Raw genomic sequence first — 17,419 nt, forward strand, 5'->3', positions numbered from 1 at the left:
CTATGCAAACTAATACAATTAGAATGCAAATGAGATATCATCACTGCACAAGGTGTTCACTAATCAATACATTTCCAGCTCAGAAAAAATGATTCTTGCATATCTTTATGTGGGGGGAGGGCAGAAAGTGCATAATTTATTTATTTTTTCTGTTACTAGGGGATAGCCTGTTTGAAGTTTAGAAACATTTGAGATAAATCAGTGAAACTTTCATTCAAAGTTTATTGTCACTCATGAAAATGGCTGCCTTTTTCTCGTTTCCTGCATTTTAGTCCCTTTTGACCTGTGATCATTTGTCTTGTGTATTTCATAAAAATCATGAGGTGTCCTTTGTTAGCATCAAGCTTGGAATGTTGATTAGACTCCCAATAGCAAAACTAAGATAATGGAGGAGCAAGTGACAGACAAATATTAAAAGATTATATATATATATATATATCTGAGAGGCACCCCAAAAGTAAGCTGCTTATCTGAACCCTAAGCCATTCTGAAATTTTGACACCCAGACTCTTCTGGCCAAAACAAGAAAGAGGAGGAAAGGCTGGACCGTGTGGCCCCTTTTTTCTCCACCCACCCAGATGGGCTGGGCTGGAGGAGTGCCGATGGCTCCCTGCAGGGAGCTGACTGACTGGGCAGGGCTGATGAATCACTTGGGAAGCTGTGCTGCCATGCAGCTTAGAGGGAACACTGGTTCATACTAACACAGCTAGATTTTGTTCAACCTTAAGATATAAATAATCCCTGCTTCATTAAAATAAAAATGGCCACCGCGCTGCGCCGGCAATCAGCTGATCCAGCACAGTGCGGCAGTGTAGACGTGGATCGGTCAACAAGGGAAGCCTTTGTCGACCTCTCCTGTAAACCTCGTTTCGCATAGGAGGTTCTTGGACTTTCCAGGACTAGTAGCAGAGCTTCATCACCTCAAATACTCTTTCCCCTAAGTGGTCTGGCATTCTGTCTGCCTGAGACACATGAGCCTTTTCACAACTACATCTGAGGGCTTCCCAGTCTTTACTGCATGTATCTCTAACTACCCCTGGAAGATAGTGAAAGGCGAACACCCTTATTTTATAGATGGTGAACTGAGGCACAAAGATCTTCACTGGCTTTGAAAATTTGAATGACACTTAAAAGAACAAACTGAAGTGATTTGCCTATTGCTCTTGCCCGTGCAGAAATGGCCTCAAAATGTCGCTACAGTCACAAACTGAGGTGAAATGCTGATCTCCTATAGGTTTAGTGCAAAACAGTGAATGCCATGGTGTTCTAAACATCCTGAGATGTTCAGGGTTTGCAAGACACACCATAATAGTGAATTAAAACCAGATTGCTTGTGAGGATACTTGTGAGCTAAATGTGGTTTCCTAAATTAGCCACTTGATGGCAGAGTAGCCTCTCTGCTCCCTGAGGTTATACAAGTAGCATAGACTCTAACTGGTCGTTCAGCTAGACTTCATGTTATGATGGTGATCCCAGAAGGAAGATGAGGGGGAGTGCAGATATGGCCCAGATGTATGGGTGTATCCTATGTTCTTATAAAGCAACAACCACCATGGTCTCGAACAGCTGCATAAAATTAAAGAATGTTTCAGGCCAGAATGAAAGGTGCCCATTTCTTTGGACATGCAGAATCATGGTTTTGTATTTGCGGGATATTTTTAAATTGCATTCATCTTGAGAAAGGCTTTACCAAAACAGCGTGTTACACCTTGATCTGAATGCCAAGGGGCTTAAACTTACTCTGTTCTCTTCTAACAAGAAGTTTCACTATCAAGGCCCTATTATTGACAGTATTTTGTTCTCAATATCTTAGGATCAGACCCTGGGCTTACCCAGACATATGTAATGGGAAGTACTGAGAGAAGCAAAATCTTTTTTTTTTTTTTTTTGGTACCACCATAGCGCCTAGGACACCTAGTCTTGAAACAGGACTCTATTCTGCTAGGTACTGCACAAACATAACACAAAAAAATGGTCATTGTCCCCAGAGAGCTTACAGTCTGAGGGCACATTTTCACTAGCTGCACCGGAGACCAAAGTTTTGGCATTCGATTTAGCAGGTTTAGTATGATTTTGAAATAGCGTTTTTTCAAAAGAGCACCATTACATGATTATGCAAATGAAGTTTAATGCAGATTATTTAAATCCCGGCTTCATTTGCACTTTCGAAGTGCTTCATTTACATCCCTCTGTTGACAAAGGGATGTAGTCTAGACACACCCATTTAAGTAAAGGTAGGTCTATACAGCAACATTATTTTGAAACAACTAGCGTTATTTTGAAATAACTTAGTCCGCATCTACACAGCAGGCAGTTATTTTGAAATGGTGTCAAAATACTGTCAAGCTGGAGGACTTCTTACTCTGACTCCTGTAACCCTCACTGTACAAGGAGTAAGAGAAGTTGAAGGAAGAGTGCTCTGTTTCAATATACAGGACTATGTAGCACTTTAAAGACTAACAAGATGGTTTATTAGATGATGAGCTTTCGTGGGCCAGACCCACTTCCTCAGATCAAATAGTGGAAGAAAATAGTCACAACCATATATACCAAAGGATACAATTAAAAAAAAGTGAACACATATGAATTGTATCCTTTGCTATATATGGTTGTGACTATTTTCTTCCACTATTTGATCTGAGGAAGTGGGTCTGGCTCACGAAAGCTCATCATCTAATAAACCATCTTGTTAGTCTTTAAAGTGCTACATAGTCCTGTATTTTGTTTCAGCTATACCAGACTAACACGGCTACATTTCTATCACTATTTCAATATAAATGCTGTGTAGACACTCCCAATTTCTAAATAAGCTTCGCAATTGAGGCAACTCAACTTGCGTAGCTTATTTCGAGTTAAGCCCTGCTATATAGAAGCACCCTGAGTCAACCCCAGATTTCTTCTTTTTCCTCCCTGAGCAGATAGGTCACTTACTTTGAGTGTAGGTCTCCTTGTTATCTTATATTGAATCAGAGGTGAAAATAAGCAGGTACACCCTGGTGCACAGCTCTGCCAAGGAGCTATTTTAAGAGATGGCAGGGTCCCAGGCTGCAATAGGACAGTAACTGTAAGAAATTTTAAGTAACATTCACCGCTATATTGAATTGTCCTCACATATCACAGCTTTTTTGATGCACCACATTATTTCAAGGGACTTTCCAGATTACGTCTGATCTTCCCTAGTAGTGGCATAGTTTGCCTAAAGGGGAAATGGCAACTGAAAAAGTATGAGAGGGGCAGGCAGGCAGTTGCAGTGAAGAAAAATGGGAGATGGACAGACTGAATCAGCCCTAGGGAGGCTGTACTGCTGGCTTAGCAGGTATGTCAGTATGGCAAAAACACTAGTAGGAAAAACTGGATATACTGGCTCAGTTTGTGCCCTGATTGCTCCATAATTCGGTTATCTGTTGTTGGGCTAGCAGCACTATAGTTAAGATTACATAACAGTGTTAATTCTGATCTCCTTTTTTTTCATTCATTCCTAACTTTCACAAAATTCACCTTTTTAACTAAAAATCTCCAAAGTTGGTCCAAAAGTTTCATTTGTTTGTTTTTAAATTGAGCAACACGGGCTCATCCATGTCCTTTTTTAGAACGAGAAAAATGGAAGTATACACTTTCCCATTCTAAATCAATTCTTGGGGGTTTTAACCACCTAATTGCCAGAATGGCTGGAAATAGAATATCAGCTCTTTGTTTTGAGATTGCATGTACAACATTAAGCATTGATCCTGCAAACTCTTGTGTGCACATATTTCTTCATGTTTAGCAGTACAATTAAGCACATGCATAAGTATTTGACCTTTTAAGATGGTATTTTTTTGCTTTTAAGTAAATCATTCAGCCTTAACCTTTTTTAAAAAATGAACATACCTATTTACACATCTCAGGAAGTTCCAATATCCATGTCATAGTCTCAGGGCCACTGCAACTCTACTCCTCTCCCCCTGCATGTTTCATTAAGGGCACCCACTTCATGCTTTTTTTTCCCCAGAGGTCACCTCACTTGGGTGGAGACCAGCATCTCTCTCCCTCTTGACTGAGGATTTTAAGGCTGGGTCTTACATTGAATTCCCCAGCAAGACAGACTGCCTAAAAAGGTCAGCACCTGAATTGTTCGTTCTCTCTCTCTCTCTCTCTCTCTCTCTCTCTCTCTCTCTCTTGTCTATGCCCAATGTTTTGCCTTTAGTTAATAAGTTACCACACAGCACTTTTGATGCCAGCACATGTAAAAGCACGATAGGCAAAATACAACAATAATAAAATAGTCACAGAGAAGTGGCCATGTTAGTCTGATCTTGGTAAAACAAAAAAGCAGTCATGTAGCACTTTAAAGACTAACAAAATAGTTTATTAGGTGATCTGAAGAAGTGGGTCTGCCCCCAGAAAGCTCATCACCTAACTATTTTGTTAGTCTTTAAAGTACTACATAACTGCTTTTTTGTAATAATAAAATAAGTCAGGCAAATACTAGAAAGCATAGGAGAGTTCACCTCCAGCTCCAATTTACAGCTTTGGGAGATTTTAATCCTTCAAACCCCACAACTGGGGTTTCCTCCATGATTGCAAGTCCGCATAGGTCTTAGATCCAGAGCCAGACCAAAAGCTGGGTAGAGTAGCTATTTCTTTGTACAATTTTTTATCATGGCTTTATGTAACAGGTAATCAACCGACAATGACCGTCTCCTCAGGGCATCTCTTCAAAAGGCTGTGTTTTTGCATAACCTTCACTGGGGAATTTGCATTAATCTCTCCCCTAGGGATTTACCAGGAATCCACTTAACACTTACTGTCCCAAAAGTTCATACTTGTCTGCTGTGGCTCTAAAGCTTGTCTCTCTCCCCAACAGAAGTTGGTCCAACAAAAGATATTACCTCACCCACCTTGTGTCTCTCATACTTATTTGGCACATTTTCAGTACAGCCATTTGAACTCCTTCACACTTCCCAGGTCTTGCATCAACCACATCTCTTCCCTCAGGGAAATTGCACACAATTCTGGCCCACCTTAATACAACACAATAAGCTCTTTTCATATCTGTCACACAGTGACAACATCAAAAACCAAAAGGACTTCATTTTCATAGCTATTAGAATCCTGCATAAACAGGATTATGCACAGCCCAGTAATGTCATAGTTAAAGAACTGCCCAACATTTTGTATTTTAAAATGTGTTTCTGCATGTTTACTATTTTTAAGAGTCTGTTCTTAAAAACTTGGGAAGAAAAGTGTGAAACTTTTCTGGAAATTGTATAAACTCCCTCCTTTTCTTTAAAAACAAATAACAAAGAAAATTATTAGCCTGATTTATTTTCTTTGCTTACTAGCAGATTTACCCAGCATTCCTTGGGTCCTTGACTCAAATATTTTTTTCTTCTTTTAAAATGTATATGCTTTATTGAAATGACTGTATTTCAGTGTTATTTTTATTAAGTTAATTTTAGTAAAGCTTTTAAATAGGAATTCCATCAAGTAGTGGCAATATCATAGCTAATGAGGTTAATCCAAGGCATGATTACAGCTAACTGAAAACTTTTCTTCATCACCACACACTCTTATCGTTCACTTTGTTTTAACAAAAAAAGAGCTATAGTCAATTTGGTATTCAATAACATTGTCTTCTAGTTTCCAAACCTGAAGCATTGATTTAGCTGTGCGAAAACAGAGTACTACTCCAAATCTCTCCATTTTATCTCTTTTCTTTAAAGTTTATTGAGAAGTAATCATATTCCAGGTTCATCCAATTTTTCTGGCTCATCTTGGTTTAGTCTGTTTCAACATTTGCTTAGTTATGTCCATTTTAAGGACTATATGGCTGCGTCTACACTGGTATGATTTTGCGCAAAAGCAGCCACTTTTGCGCAAAATCTGCCGCTTTTGCGCAAAATCTTGCTGCCTGTCTACACTGTCCGCGAGTATTTGCGCAAGAACACTGACTTTGTAATATACAAAATCAGTAGTTCTTGCACAAATACTCTGACGCTCCCGCTCAGGGATAAGCCCTCTTGCGCAAGTATTCTTGCACAAGAGGGCCAGTATAGACAGCAACGTTAATTTCTTGCGCAAGAAAGCCCGATGGCTAAAATGGCCATCGGAGTTTTCTTGCACAAGAGAGCATCTACACTGGCACAGATGCTTTTGCACAAAAGCAAATCTTTTGCGCAAAGGCATATGCCAGTATAGACGCTCTCTTGCGCAAATACTTTTAACGGAAAAACTTCTCCGTTAAAAGTATTTGCGCAAAATCATGCCAGTGTATGATTACATCAGTTAAAAGGAGTTGTGAGAGGCTCCCAAAGTTAGTGTGGGGGGAGGACAGCTGCAGTTCTACTACTCTTCTGTGCAGCAGCTGCTGGCAGTGGTGCTGCCTTCAGAGCTGGGTAGCTAGAGAGAGGTGGCTGCTGAGTGGGAGCATATGGTATTGCCACCTTTACTTCTGCTCTGCTGCCGTCAGAGCTGGACCCTTGGCCAGCAGCCACCTCTCTCTGGACACCCACCTCTGTAGGCCGGAAGGCTGCCCTACATATGTTGCAACACCCCTGTAACTCTTTTTTGGGTCAGAACACACGCACGCACCCATTTGAGAAAAACTGGCTGGTCTCCCCCAGTGAAAGCTGACCAGCATAGGGTAAAAGCACTAAATTTTATAGTGGTGAATTTGTTAGGGTTCTATCCATGGGCCCCATTCTACACTACAAACTTTGATGGATGTAATTTACAAGGCATCATTAATGTACTGCTGATGCAGGACACACTTGGGGAATGTCTACACTACAGAAAAGAGCAACCCTTTGGAGGGTGAGCTTCTAGCGTTTGATTTAGCATGTCTAATGTAAACCCCCTCAATAAAATGTGGATGGAAACACCCCTCCCCGCCAGCATCTGATACCCCTTCTGTGAGGAGCAAGGAAAGCCAACGGGGAAGGTTTGCTCTGGTGGGCCTCCCGCAGTGTGGACACGGATTTAAGGTAAGACAACTCCAGCCACGCGATTCATGTAGCTGGAGTTGCCTATCTTATGTCGACCTTCCCCTCCAGTGTAGAACAGGCCTGGGTGCCAGAAGAGCTGGTCGGGTGCCTACAACCCTCGTTGGGGGGAGTCTCTTGCCCGGACTCTGCCCTGTCGCAAACTCCGTGCAAAGTTTCTCTTTCCCCTCCCCTGCTACGAAGCGCTAGTTCCCAGGCGCCCCCTGCCTGGCTGAGTCCAGGGACTCGAGGCTCAGCCCGCCCCGCCCGGGCGCCGCGCTGCAGCCGCGGGGTTATTCCCGGGTGAGCAAAGCCGAGGCGCGGCTGGGCGGGGTGTGTGGGAGCGCGGGTGCCGCGCCTACGCCGGGATGTCCAGGAGCCCTGCCCCCGCGGGGCGCGCCGCCGGGCAGCGGAGCAGGGAGCGCGGCTCTCGCCTGTGCCGGCGGCGGCTCTAGGATCCAGGCCGCCAGCTGCTACCTGCGCTGGGGGGAGGGCGTGGCGGAGCCACAAGCTGCCCAGCCTCGGTCCTGCCGCGCCGGAGCTCGGCGGCGGCTGCTCAGGCAGGGAGCCCCGGTTCCACCGCAGCCTCCGCGGGCGCCTCTTCCCCCGGCGGAACCATGGCCACCGAGCACAGCTACATCCGCACCGTCCTGGGCCACCAGACCCTGCAGGAGCTGGACAGTTCCACCCTGGCTCTGCCCTCCGAGGACCGGCTCAAACAGCAGGGCAGCCGCGCCGGGCAGCAGAAAAGTATCCGCATCCAGCAGCAGGTCCAGCAGTCGCTGGCCAGGAAAAAGAGAGGCTCCGTGGGCAATGGTGAGTGCCCCCAAGGGCCCCGTCCTGTTCCTCCCGCCTCCTCTTTTACCTCCCTCTTAACTGTCTCCTCTCCCCTTTCCCTCAGCCCCCCCTTTCACCGCTCACCCCTTCTCTTTCTTTCCCCACCTCTTCTTTCTGTCTTCCCCTCTCTCTGCGCTTTCCTCATAACTTCTATCCCTTCTTCCTCTTTCCTTTTCCTCCTCACTCTCCTTCTTGTTCTTTTGAGCCTTCCTCCCTCCCCCTTTACCCAGCTTCATGCCAACAATGTCTCTGGAACATTTTTCTTCTTCTTTACAGCCCTTTCAGGGGATACCATTATTCTGTTTGAAGGAGATGCTGATATTCTTTGCATTCCCATGTTGCTTAGAGGAAAGTTTGAAACCTTCAGGAGTCAGATGTTTTCTCTCCTCCCTCCCCCTTGTCCAAACCATTCTGCCTGTCTTCCCTCAGTTGGACTGTTATGCTAAGACGAGCTAAGGTTCTCCATTTTTCTAGCTTCTGTCAACTGTGTGGTGTGTCTGGTAGACATTGTAGCTATATAAATATAACCTGGAGTACTAAAGGATTTAGGAGCACAATACTGATTCTAGAGTCTATTGTATTTCTGCTCTCACAGTCCTTTTCAAGATTCAGAGGGATAGCCAGTTGGTCTGTAACAGGAAAAACTTAAAAAACAACAAATAGTCTATTAGCACCTTAAAGGCTAACAAAACATATAGATGGTATCATGAGCTTTTGTAGGCACAACCCACTTCTTCAGTGGGCCCACAAAAGATTATGATACTATCTACATGTTTTGTTAGTCTTTAAGGTGCTGATAGACTATTTGTTGTTTTTTAAGTTTTTCCTTTTGAAGATTGTGAGTCTTTTAAGTTCAGAATAGTTTTCTAAGTGTCTGTAAACTGCACTAGGCCTTTAGGACATGGTTTAAAATTATTTTAATGTCTGTGACTTTCCTGCCTTGTACAACATTTACCATAAGATCTTAGTTGTGTCTCTTCCTCTTTTTTAATGCTCTCTCTCTCTCACTTTCCTTTCGGATTAAATAAATTAGCTCCGATTATCTTTTCTCACTACAGTGTTTTTATAGTAGTGTAACTCCGTTGACTTCAGCTGAGTTACTCCTGGTTTACCAGGATATGAAAGATTTGTGTCTCTTCCCAACCCTCCAACCTGCAACTCTAGTGTGTTTGTTTTAATCCTCTTTTAATAACTATATTTTCTAATTGCCTCCATTTGCAAAAGAAAATGGAAAGAAATCAAATATTGTCTTGCCTGCCTTCAGACTGCAAACAAAAAGTAAACAAAGGAGAAGCGTAATAAAATACACATGGGAAAGGAATGATTGGGAGACATGGAAACAATAATACCATAGAAAATTATTATTCACGCTATGCATTGGTGTACGTAGAGCATTACAGTTAAGTAAAAGGGAGTTCACCGTTTGAGTCCTTGACCCCCTGGGTTGGACTCATGCAGCGTAGCCACACCCTTTGCATACAGTGTGAATCCAGAACCTAAGAACCTGAGAGCTTCTGAGGAGCTGCTGAGTGCATTTGGCTCTTCATGGGGTACAGCCCTACATTATTATTAATTGGTGATGGAAATATTTTATTTTTAAACAAAGCTGAGAATCAATCATCATGAATCAGAGGGGTAGCCGTGTTAGTCTGAATCTGCAAAAGCGACGGGGAGTCCTGTGGCACCTTATAGACTAACTGAAGTGTAGGAGCATAAGCTTTCGTGGGCAAAGACCCACTTTGTCAGATGCATGTCCCACATGGGACATGCATCTGACAAAGTGGGTCTTTGCCCACGAAAGCTTATGCTCCTACACTTCAGTTAGTCTATAAGGTGCCACAGGACTCCCCATCGCAATCATCATGAAAGCTTTCATCCTATTTTTAAGTAAAAAGATTAGTTATCGACTCATTTTTTGTTCTAGTCTGCTCCAACAGTGTGAGAGGTCTTGTACTGAATTTTAAGTATTGAAGCAATCTCTTTTTTTCTTCTCATAAAAACATGAAAGTACCCCCATTGATATATATGTAATTCATCCCACTGTCTTGTCCCAATCAAAAAAAAAAAAAAATCTGGTCTAGTGCTGTTGATGACTCTCAGCTAAAAAATATTTACCACTAAAAATGAAAGGGATAGAGTCACAGCTCTACCTTCCTCAAAAAACTTTGCAGGACATCCATCAAAATCTCATACCTTTGGTTTCACCATCAAGTGTTTAAAAAGTCTGAGGGGTAACCATATTAGACTGTAACCATAAAAACACGAGGAGTCCTGTGGCCTTAGAGACTAACAAATTTATTAGGTCATGAGCTTTTGTGGGTAAAACCCACTTCATCTGACAGTGCCTGTGGTTTAGTCAAGTTCTTAGTAGCTCTAGGCAGAATATAGTTTATATACAGATTCCTGTCTTGTGAGTTTGAGTATAAAAGAAACTTCCAAACATTTTAACAATTGGCATTTATTCCATTGAAATGCATTTTTATTTTACTTTATTTTAGGGCTGACAATAGAGCTGAGACCAGGCTTCTTTAAACTGAATCTGCAAATAGGAGTGGGTTAGGGCAAAGGACATGCCAACACTCCCAAAACACTCAGAAAGAGAGCTACAGACCTATTTCCTTCTCTAATTCTTTTTCAGGGTGTCTCCGATTCTGGCAGATTTGGGATATTTGGGGGTTTTATTTGCTTTATTTATCTGAAATTCAAGTATTTTTGCATTTTGAATTTTTGAAATGCCAATTTTTTTAAAGAAAATATGCTTCAGAAGCAATAATGGTACATAAAACACTGCAATATGTGCACTAGTTATACAAATAAGGACTTTGAACCACAATTCTTCCAACTTATTGACTTCCTGTGCTCAGTTTATCATACTTCAGGTTATTTCCAGTTCAAAGCACAGAAAGACCCAAGAGACCTAGAATTTGCTTATATTTATACTTAAATTAGCCCCCCCCCCCCCCCGAGATTTGCCACTGTTTTAGGTGGAAAAAACACTCATCTTCCTAAATTATGAAGCCTTTCAAACTTTGCTTTGACACTATCGCCTAAATATAGATTACAGGCCTAATCCTGCATCCCTTAAATTTGATGGGAAAACTCTCATGCACTTCAAAAGGAATACACAGTCCCCTGCAATATAATGGTAAGCATTTCAGACCCGGTTCAGCAAGTCACAGGAGCATATGCATAACTGGACTCACACTTAAAGTCAGGCAAATACATAAGCACTTGTTTCTATATGTGTAAAGAGGAATCAATGGTACACACTGCTCTAAGGTCTCGATCCTATAGGCCCTGTGCACTAATAAATTCCATTGATTTAACTGGAAGGTTTGAGGGTGTTGGAATATAGCATCAAACAGTATATTTTCTATAAAAGGGATCAAATTAATCATTCCAACTCAGCCTTATCTGTGACATACAAAGGGAAACAATTGGATTTGTACCCTTTCTTGTTTCATAATGCAGCGTGAAATACATTCATGATGTTTCTTGGGAGAGGTTTTAAGGTTTCTACTTTTCTATGTTAGAAATTTAGGTCAATTTTAAAATGCATGTATTTTTATTCCTTGAGAAAATGAATAGTTAATCATGACATGAGAATTACTCCAGTCACTATACAATTAAAATTTAAGTTCTGCTCTGTTTCCATTTTAAAATAAAAGCATCTGATCAACACTAATGCCAAAAAAAGATCTTCATTGTCAAATTATTATAGTATTATTAAATGTAAGACACTAAGTGGCACAATTTCCAGCTACTGTTGAACCAGTTGCTATAGTTTTATACATTAAACATTTGATCAAAACGAAATAGAGCACTAAATCAGTGAAATTAAAATTCTGAATGTCTAAATAAGTAAAATAAATAACTGATTTGTTTTAAAGCGAGACCAAGTGGCAGAGAGTTTATCATCACAAAGAGAGAGAAAAAGGGAGCAGTGTCTAAAATGTTATGCAGTAATAAGTCTGGAAATCCTCCCTTCAGTTCTAATGTGTAATTTAGCAGTTCAGGTTGAATCTCTGTAATCCAGCATTCCGTGTCTGGCAACATCCATGGTCCAGCATTAGCAATGACACTATGCATGTTCCAGGATTGGAATAATCACAGGGAAAAAGCAGCACCAAGCTCCCTTCTCTGTTCAACTCTCCCATGCTTAGCAGCTCTTTCATTGCCCTGATTTGCATGTTCAAGCTCAGGGAGGAAGGGGAAGAAGCAGGGATGGGGCATGCTCTGGGGGAAGAATTGGGGTGGGGTCAGTCTATTGACTGAGCAAAATCCACACTCCTTTGCTTTCTTAATGATGTTATTGATGGAGAGAAGGGCAGAATCTGGCACTTTAGCCTACCCTTACTGTGTAATTGCTTTCAATGAAGGAATTGCATTCAATTTTCTGAGTAATAGAGGTATAAATCTTCTGTGGTTTTGGTTGACAGTTTTGTGTGTAAGCCAGTTATAGGTAGCCTTTTGTCTGCCTTGAATTTTCTTCATTTTTATAGATCTTAATGGGATTTTTCTTCTATTGTATTTTCTCTCTTCCAGTATGAGTAGATGGCTCAATAGAAACTGGATCATATTCAATCTCATATTTAAAGACATAGAAAGTAGTTTCATTTTTAAATTATTGTAGAGAAGGAGAATTATATAGAAGGAACATTTGCTGAAGACTTCCATTTTTTCCTGTTAAATTCTTTTCTGTCGTTCCTAAACAATAAAGGCTTTTTGTTTTTCACTATGAAAAATTGCATAAATATTCTAGCTTTGACAAATACAAAGTATAAAACATTAGGAAAACTATTGTAGGGATCACTCCTTCACTGGCAGGGAGAAGGACTAAATTATCTGGATGATTCTTTATCTCTAGCACAGGGTTTCCCAGCCTATGGGTTGGGATCCAAATATAGGTTGCCATTACATTTCAAAAGGGTCACCAAGTGTCTCCCCAGGTGGCTCTGCCACCCCTCTTCCCCCCGTTTTTGAATTGCCTTGGGTCACCAAGTCTTCCTGAATTGTCAAAATGGGTCCCCATCTGGAAAAGGTTGGGAACCGCTGCTAGCATCTGTGATTCCTCAAAGGTAGGGTTGCCAGGTGTCCAGTTTTGAACTGAACAGTCCGGTATTTGAGCTTTCTGTCCGGGAAACAAATTGAGGGGAAAAAAACGGACATAGAAATGACCGGTATTTTCTAATTAATTAAGTTTTATTATTATCATGAGTATCAGTACATAGTTGCATACTGCCTTTCTGGTAGACACGCTCACGATGCATGAGCATGTCTACCAGTCAGGTAGTATGCAACTACACAGTAGAGAGGAGGGGCATGGGGGATGGGGGGCGGGATGGAATCCCTGGGGCCAGACTCGCCTGTGCGCCCCGCCGGGGACCGTGCGTGGGAAGGGCAGCGCCCCGGGATCTGCATGCACCACTTCCTGCCGGCTGATTCCCCTCACCCATCTCCCCAGCCAGCCCCACTCTCCCGACCCTCTCCTGGCCAGCCCCGCTCCCCACTGGCCGGTTCCTTTCTCCCCATCTCCCGCCCTGGCCAGCCCTGCTCCCCCCTATCCCCTCCCATCCAGCCCTACTTCCCGTCGGCTGTTCTTCCCCCCCCCCCCCGCCCATCTTCCCTGGCCAGCCCTACTTCCCGCCAGCTGTTCCCCCCCCCATCTTCCCCGGCCAGCCCCGCTCCCCTCCTGGCTGGTTCTCTCTCCCCCGCCCCCATCTGAGATCAAGTGGGTCTGGTATTTTTTTGAAATCATCTGGTAACCCTACTCAAAGGGCTGATACAATAAGGTACAAATTTAGGTTATTTCATGAATGTTTGAAGATGACATAAGATTGGAGAAGGAAGGTGTTTTTGGTAGCCATCCAAATACTGGTACAGATGGTAAAGTATGTCATAAATGGGATGTGATTGCACTAGGGATGTTAAAATTAGTTTAATCAACTAATCGAATAGTCAATGGATTTTCCATCGACTATTCGATGAGTTAATAAGGGAGCTTCCTGCTTTGAAATGTAGCAAGAGCCTCCCTGACTGTTGCTGCTTTTCAAAGGTGGGATTGCCATACTGCGTTCCACCTTTGAAATGTACAAGAGCCCTAACAGGGCTCGGAGTCCCCTGCTGGCTCCAGGTTCCATGCTGCAATTCTGCTTTGAAATGTACAAGAGTCCCTGCTGGGGCTCTTGTACATTTCAAAGGTGGAACTCAGCTGCTGCGCCCCTGCCACCTCCCACGGAGCTGGGGCTAACTGGCTTTTAAGCTGGCTCCCCCCAGCAAATCTCTCCTCTACTCCCTCTTGCTACCTCCTTCTGATAGAAGCGGCATGGTGGGGGGAGCGACTAGTCGACTAGCCGATCAGTCGCTTACATCCCTAGGTCACACACAGAGTTTGAAACATTTGGTGTTCACCGAGTCTTTGCATATTGACTGTCCCATTCATATTTTGTGCAGAGTCAAACACACCCAGATTTGTCAAACTGCCACTGTGATTCTGGGGAATAGGTAGATGGACTTTGGCTGCAAGCTGCAGACAGGCTACCATCTATGACTCAGGATTATTGGAAGGAATCCAAAGGACTAAAGCCTTTCAGCACTAAAGCCTTTCACATACAAAAACACTGGTTCTTTGTCCAAGGTATCAACTGGAGAAAGACCTAGGAGATACAGGGACGCTTACCCCAGAATCCACTTAGTTTCTTCAAGATTGCCTCTGCTTTACAGAACGTGTTGCTAGTTCTCTTGATTTCATCACAAGTCTGGTGGCTCATTTTTAAACCACCAACTTCTGGAGTCCTGCCATTATGTAACCCTTTTCGTTAAAATTAACCCTGAGGTTAAGCTTCTAGCCCCTTCATTTCAGAAAAAAAGTCTTAAAATCTGAACACTAGAGTCAGGGGTGTATCCTACTTCCTCATCCTGAGACTGTCTGGCTATGTCTAGACTACAGGGTTTTTTCGAAAAAAGTGGCTTTTTTTTTAAAAAAACTTCACTTGTGTCTAGACTGCCACCATGTTCTTTCAAAATTAAATCAAAACAATGCAGCAGTTTTTTCAACAGCGGTAAACCGAATTTTAGGAGGAAGAACATCTTTTGTCGAGAGAGCATCCAGATTGCCTGGGTGCTCTCTTTCGAAAAAAGTGGTGGCTGTCTAGCCGATCTCTTTCAAAAGAAGCTTTTTCGAAAGATTATTTTGAAAATGCTTCTTTCGAAAGAAGCGTGTAGTCTAGATGTACCCTCGTGCTTAAATCAGAAGGCAAATATCAAACACTCAGATTTCATTTATATTTTTTGTTAAATCTCACTTTTTTAAGCCAATGTTCTGATTTTTGAGGCCTTGACTCATAATTTTTGAGCTGGCAAAACTGCAAGTCTAAGGCCTTGTCTACACGTACCAGGGCTAAGCATTGGAGATGAAAAGCATATTTCTGTCCAGCACAGAAGCCAGAGAAAGGAGTCACCCCCCTTCCCCGCCTCAGCAAAACTTGTTGAGGGGGGAAAAAAAGGGAACTGACTGGGGCTGAAAAACAAAAATAGCAGAAAAACTTGGGGGGGGGGGATTGACGGGGAGAGGGCTGGGTCGCCTCATGCCCCTCTGGAATTTCTTCATGCTCCCCCAGGGGGGAATGCCCCCCCATTTTGGGAACCCATGCTTTAGTCAGTCATCCACCAGGACATAGGATGTTTCTAAAAAAATCTGGCTTGTTCTCAAAATACTTTTATGAAGTAATTATATTGTCTTCTAGCCATAAGAGAAACTAAGATGTAAAAATTATCTCATGTTTTATTTTTAAATATCTGTAATATGAGAGGCTGACAAAAATGACATGAGAATGTAAAAATGGCTATACTGGGACAGAACAAAGATCCATGTAGCCCAGTATCCTGTCTTCCGACAGTGACCAATGCCAGGTGTCCAACAGGGAATGAACAGTACAGGGAATCATCAAGTAAACCATCCCTTGTTGTCCATTCCCAGTTTCTGGCAAAAGGAGATTAGGGATCCCATCCTGACTAATAGCCATTCATAGACTTATCCTCCATCAATTTATCTGGATCTTTTTTGAACCCTGCTACACAGTCTTGGTCTTCACAACATCCTCTGCCAAGGAGTTCCACAGGTTGACTGTGAAGTGTGTGTGAAGGGAATACCCCTTTCTTTTATTTGTTTTAAGCCTGCTGCCTATTAATTTTAGTTGATGACCCCTAGTTCATTTGTTAAAGAACTGTTATTGACTCTTCATATTTACTTTCTCCACACCAGTCATGATTTTATAGGTCGCTATCATATCCTCCCTTAGTCATCTCTTTTCCAAGCTGAAAAATCCCAGTCTTATCTTTCTTCATACAAAAGCTGTTCCATACCCCTAATGATTTTTGTTGCCCTTTTCTGAAGCTTTTCCAGTTCCAGTATATCTTTTGAGATGGGGTGACCACATCTGCATGCAGTATTCAAGATGTGGGCATACCATAAATTGAGATAGCAGCAATATGGCTATGTCTACACTAGCCCCCTAGTTCGAACTAGGTAGGCTAATGTAGGCATTCGAAGTTGCAAATGAAGCCCGGGATTTAAATATCCCGGGCTTCATTTGCATGTTTCTGGGCAGGCGCCATTTTTAAATCTCTTTAGTCCGAACTAACTGCCCGCAGCTACACGCGGCAGTCAAATGTTAACTCGAACTCAGTCCTTAGTGTAGCCGCAGGCAGTTAGTTCAGACTAAGGGGATTTAAAAATGACGCTCGGATGGGAAGATGCAAATAAAGCCCGGGATATTTAAATCCCGGGCTTCATTGCAACTTCGAATGCCTACATTAGCCTCCCTAGTTCGAACTAGGGGGCTAGTGTAGACATACCCTATGATATTTTCCATCTTATCTATTCCTTTCCTAATGATTCAAAACATTCTGTTTGTTGTTTTGACTGCCATTGCACACTGAATTGATATTTTCAGAGAACTATCTACAGTGACACCAAGATCTCTTTCTTAAGTGGTAACAGCTCATTTAGACCCCATCATTTTATATGTATAGCTGTGGTTATGTAGTCCAATGTACATTACTTTGCATTTATCATCATTGAATTTCATGTGCCATTTTATTGCCCTGTCATCTAGTTTTGTGAGAGTCTTTTGTATCTCTCCACAGTCTGCTTGGGACTTAGCTATCTTGAGAAGTTTTGTATCATCTGCAGATTTTGTCACCTTACAGAGTTTACCTCTTTTTCCAGATTGTTTATGAGTGTTTACTAGGACTGAACCCAGTACAGACCCCTGAGAGGCACCGCTATTTACCTCTCTCTATTCTGAAAATTGACAATTTGTACTCTTTGTTTTCTAGTTTTAACCTGTTATCAATCCGTTAGAGGATCTGCCATCTTAACTAATGGCAGTTTATTTTGCTTAAGAGCCTTTGGAGAGGGACCTTATCAAAGGTTTTCTAAAAGTCTAAATATACTGTATTCACCAGGAATGTTAAATATTGGTTAATTGAATAGTCGAGTAGCCTCATGAATTCTTATAGGTTAATTGACTATTCTAAAGTACCTGGGGGTGGGGGCAGGTATCAGAGGCAGAAGCTTGGGGTGCCACACAGGAGCTGGTCCTTGAGGGGAGCCAGTT

The 17,419-nt window shown here is 42.4% G+C and overlaps 1 protein-coding gene and 1 pseudogene across 1 annotated transcript in view; both read left to right on the forward strand.

Annotated features, from left to right (window-relative positions):
* Positions 1-5,461: 5,461 nt before the first annotated feature.
* On the forward strand, positions 5,462-5,614 carry LOC142826622 (U4 spliceosomal RNA; annotated as a pseudogene).
* A 1,566-nt stretch (positions 5,615-7,180) lies between these two features.
* The window catches only part of PKP2 (plakophilin 2), a 77,497-nt gene continuing 67,258 nt past the window's right edge, over positions 7,181-17,419 (forward strand). The window contains exon 1 of the mRNA XM_075940244.2: positions 7,181-7,778. Coding sequence (XP_075796359.1) covers positions 7,580-7,778 — 199 coding nt within the window. The 5' untranslated portion in view covers positions 7,181-7,579. The remainder of the gene's footprint in view (positions 7,779-17,419) is intronic.

The sequence above is a fragment of the Pelodiscus sinensis genome, chromosome 1 (assembly GCF_052426305.1).
Source record: "Pelodiscus sinensis isolate ZL-2025 chromosome 1, ASM5242630v1, whole genome shotgun sequence".
Lineage (NCBI taxonomy): Eukaryota > Metazoa > Chordata > Testudines > Trionychidae > Pelodiscus > Pelodiscus sinensis.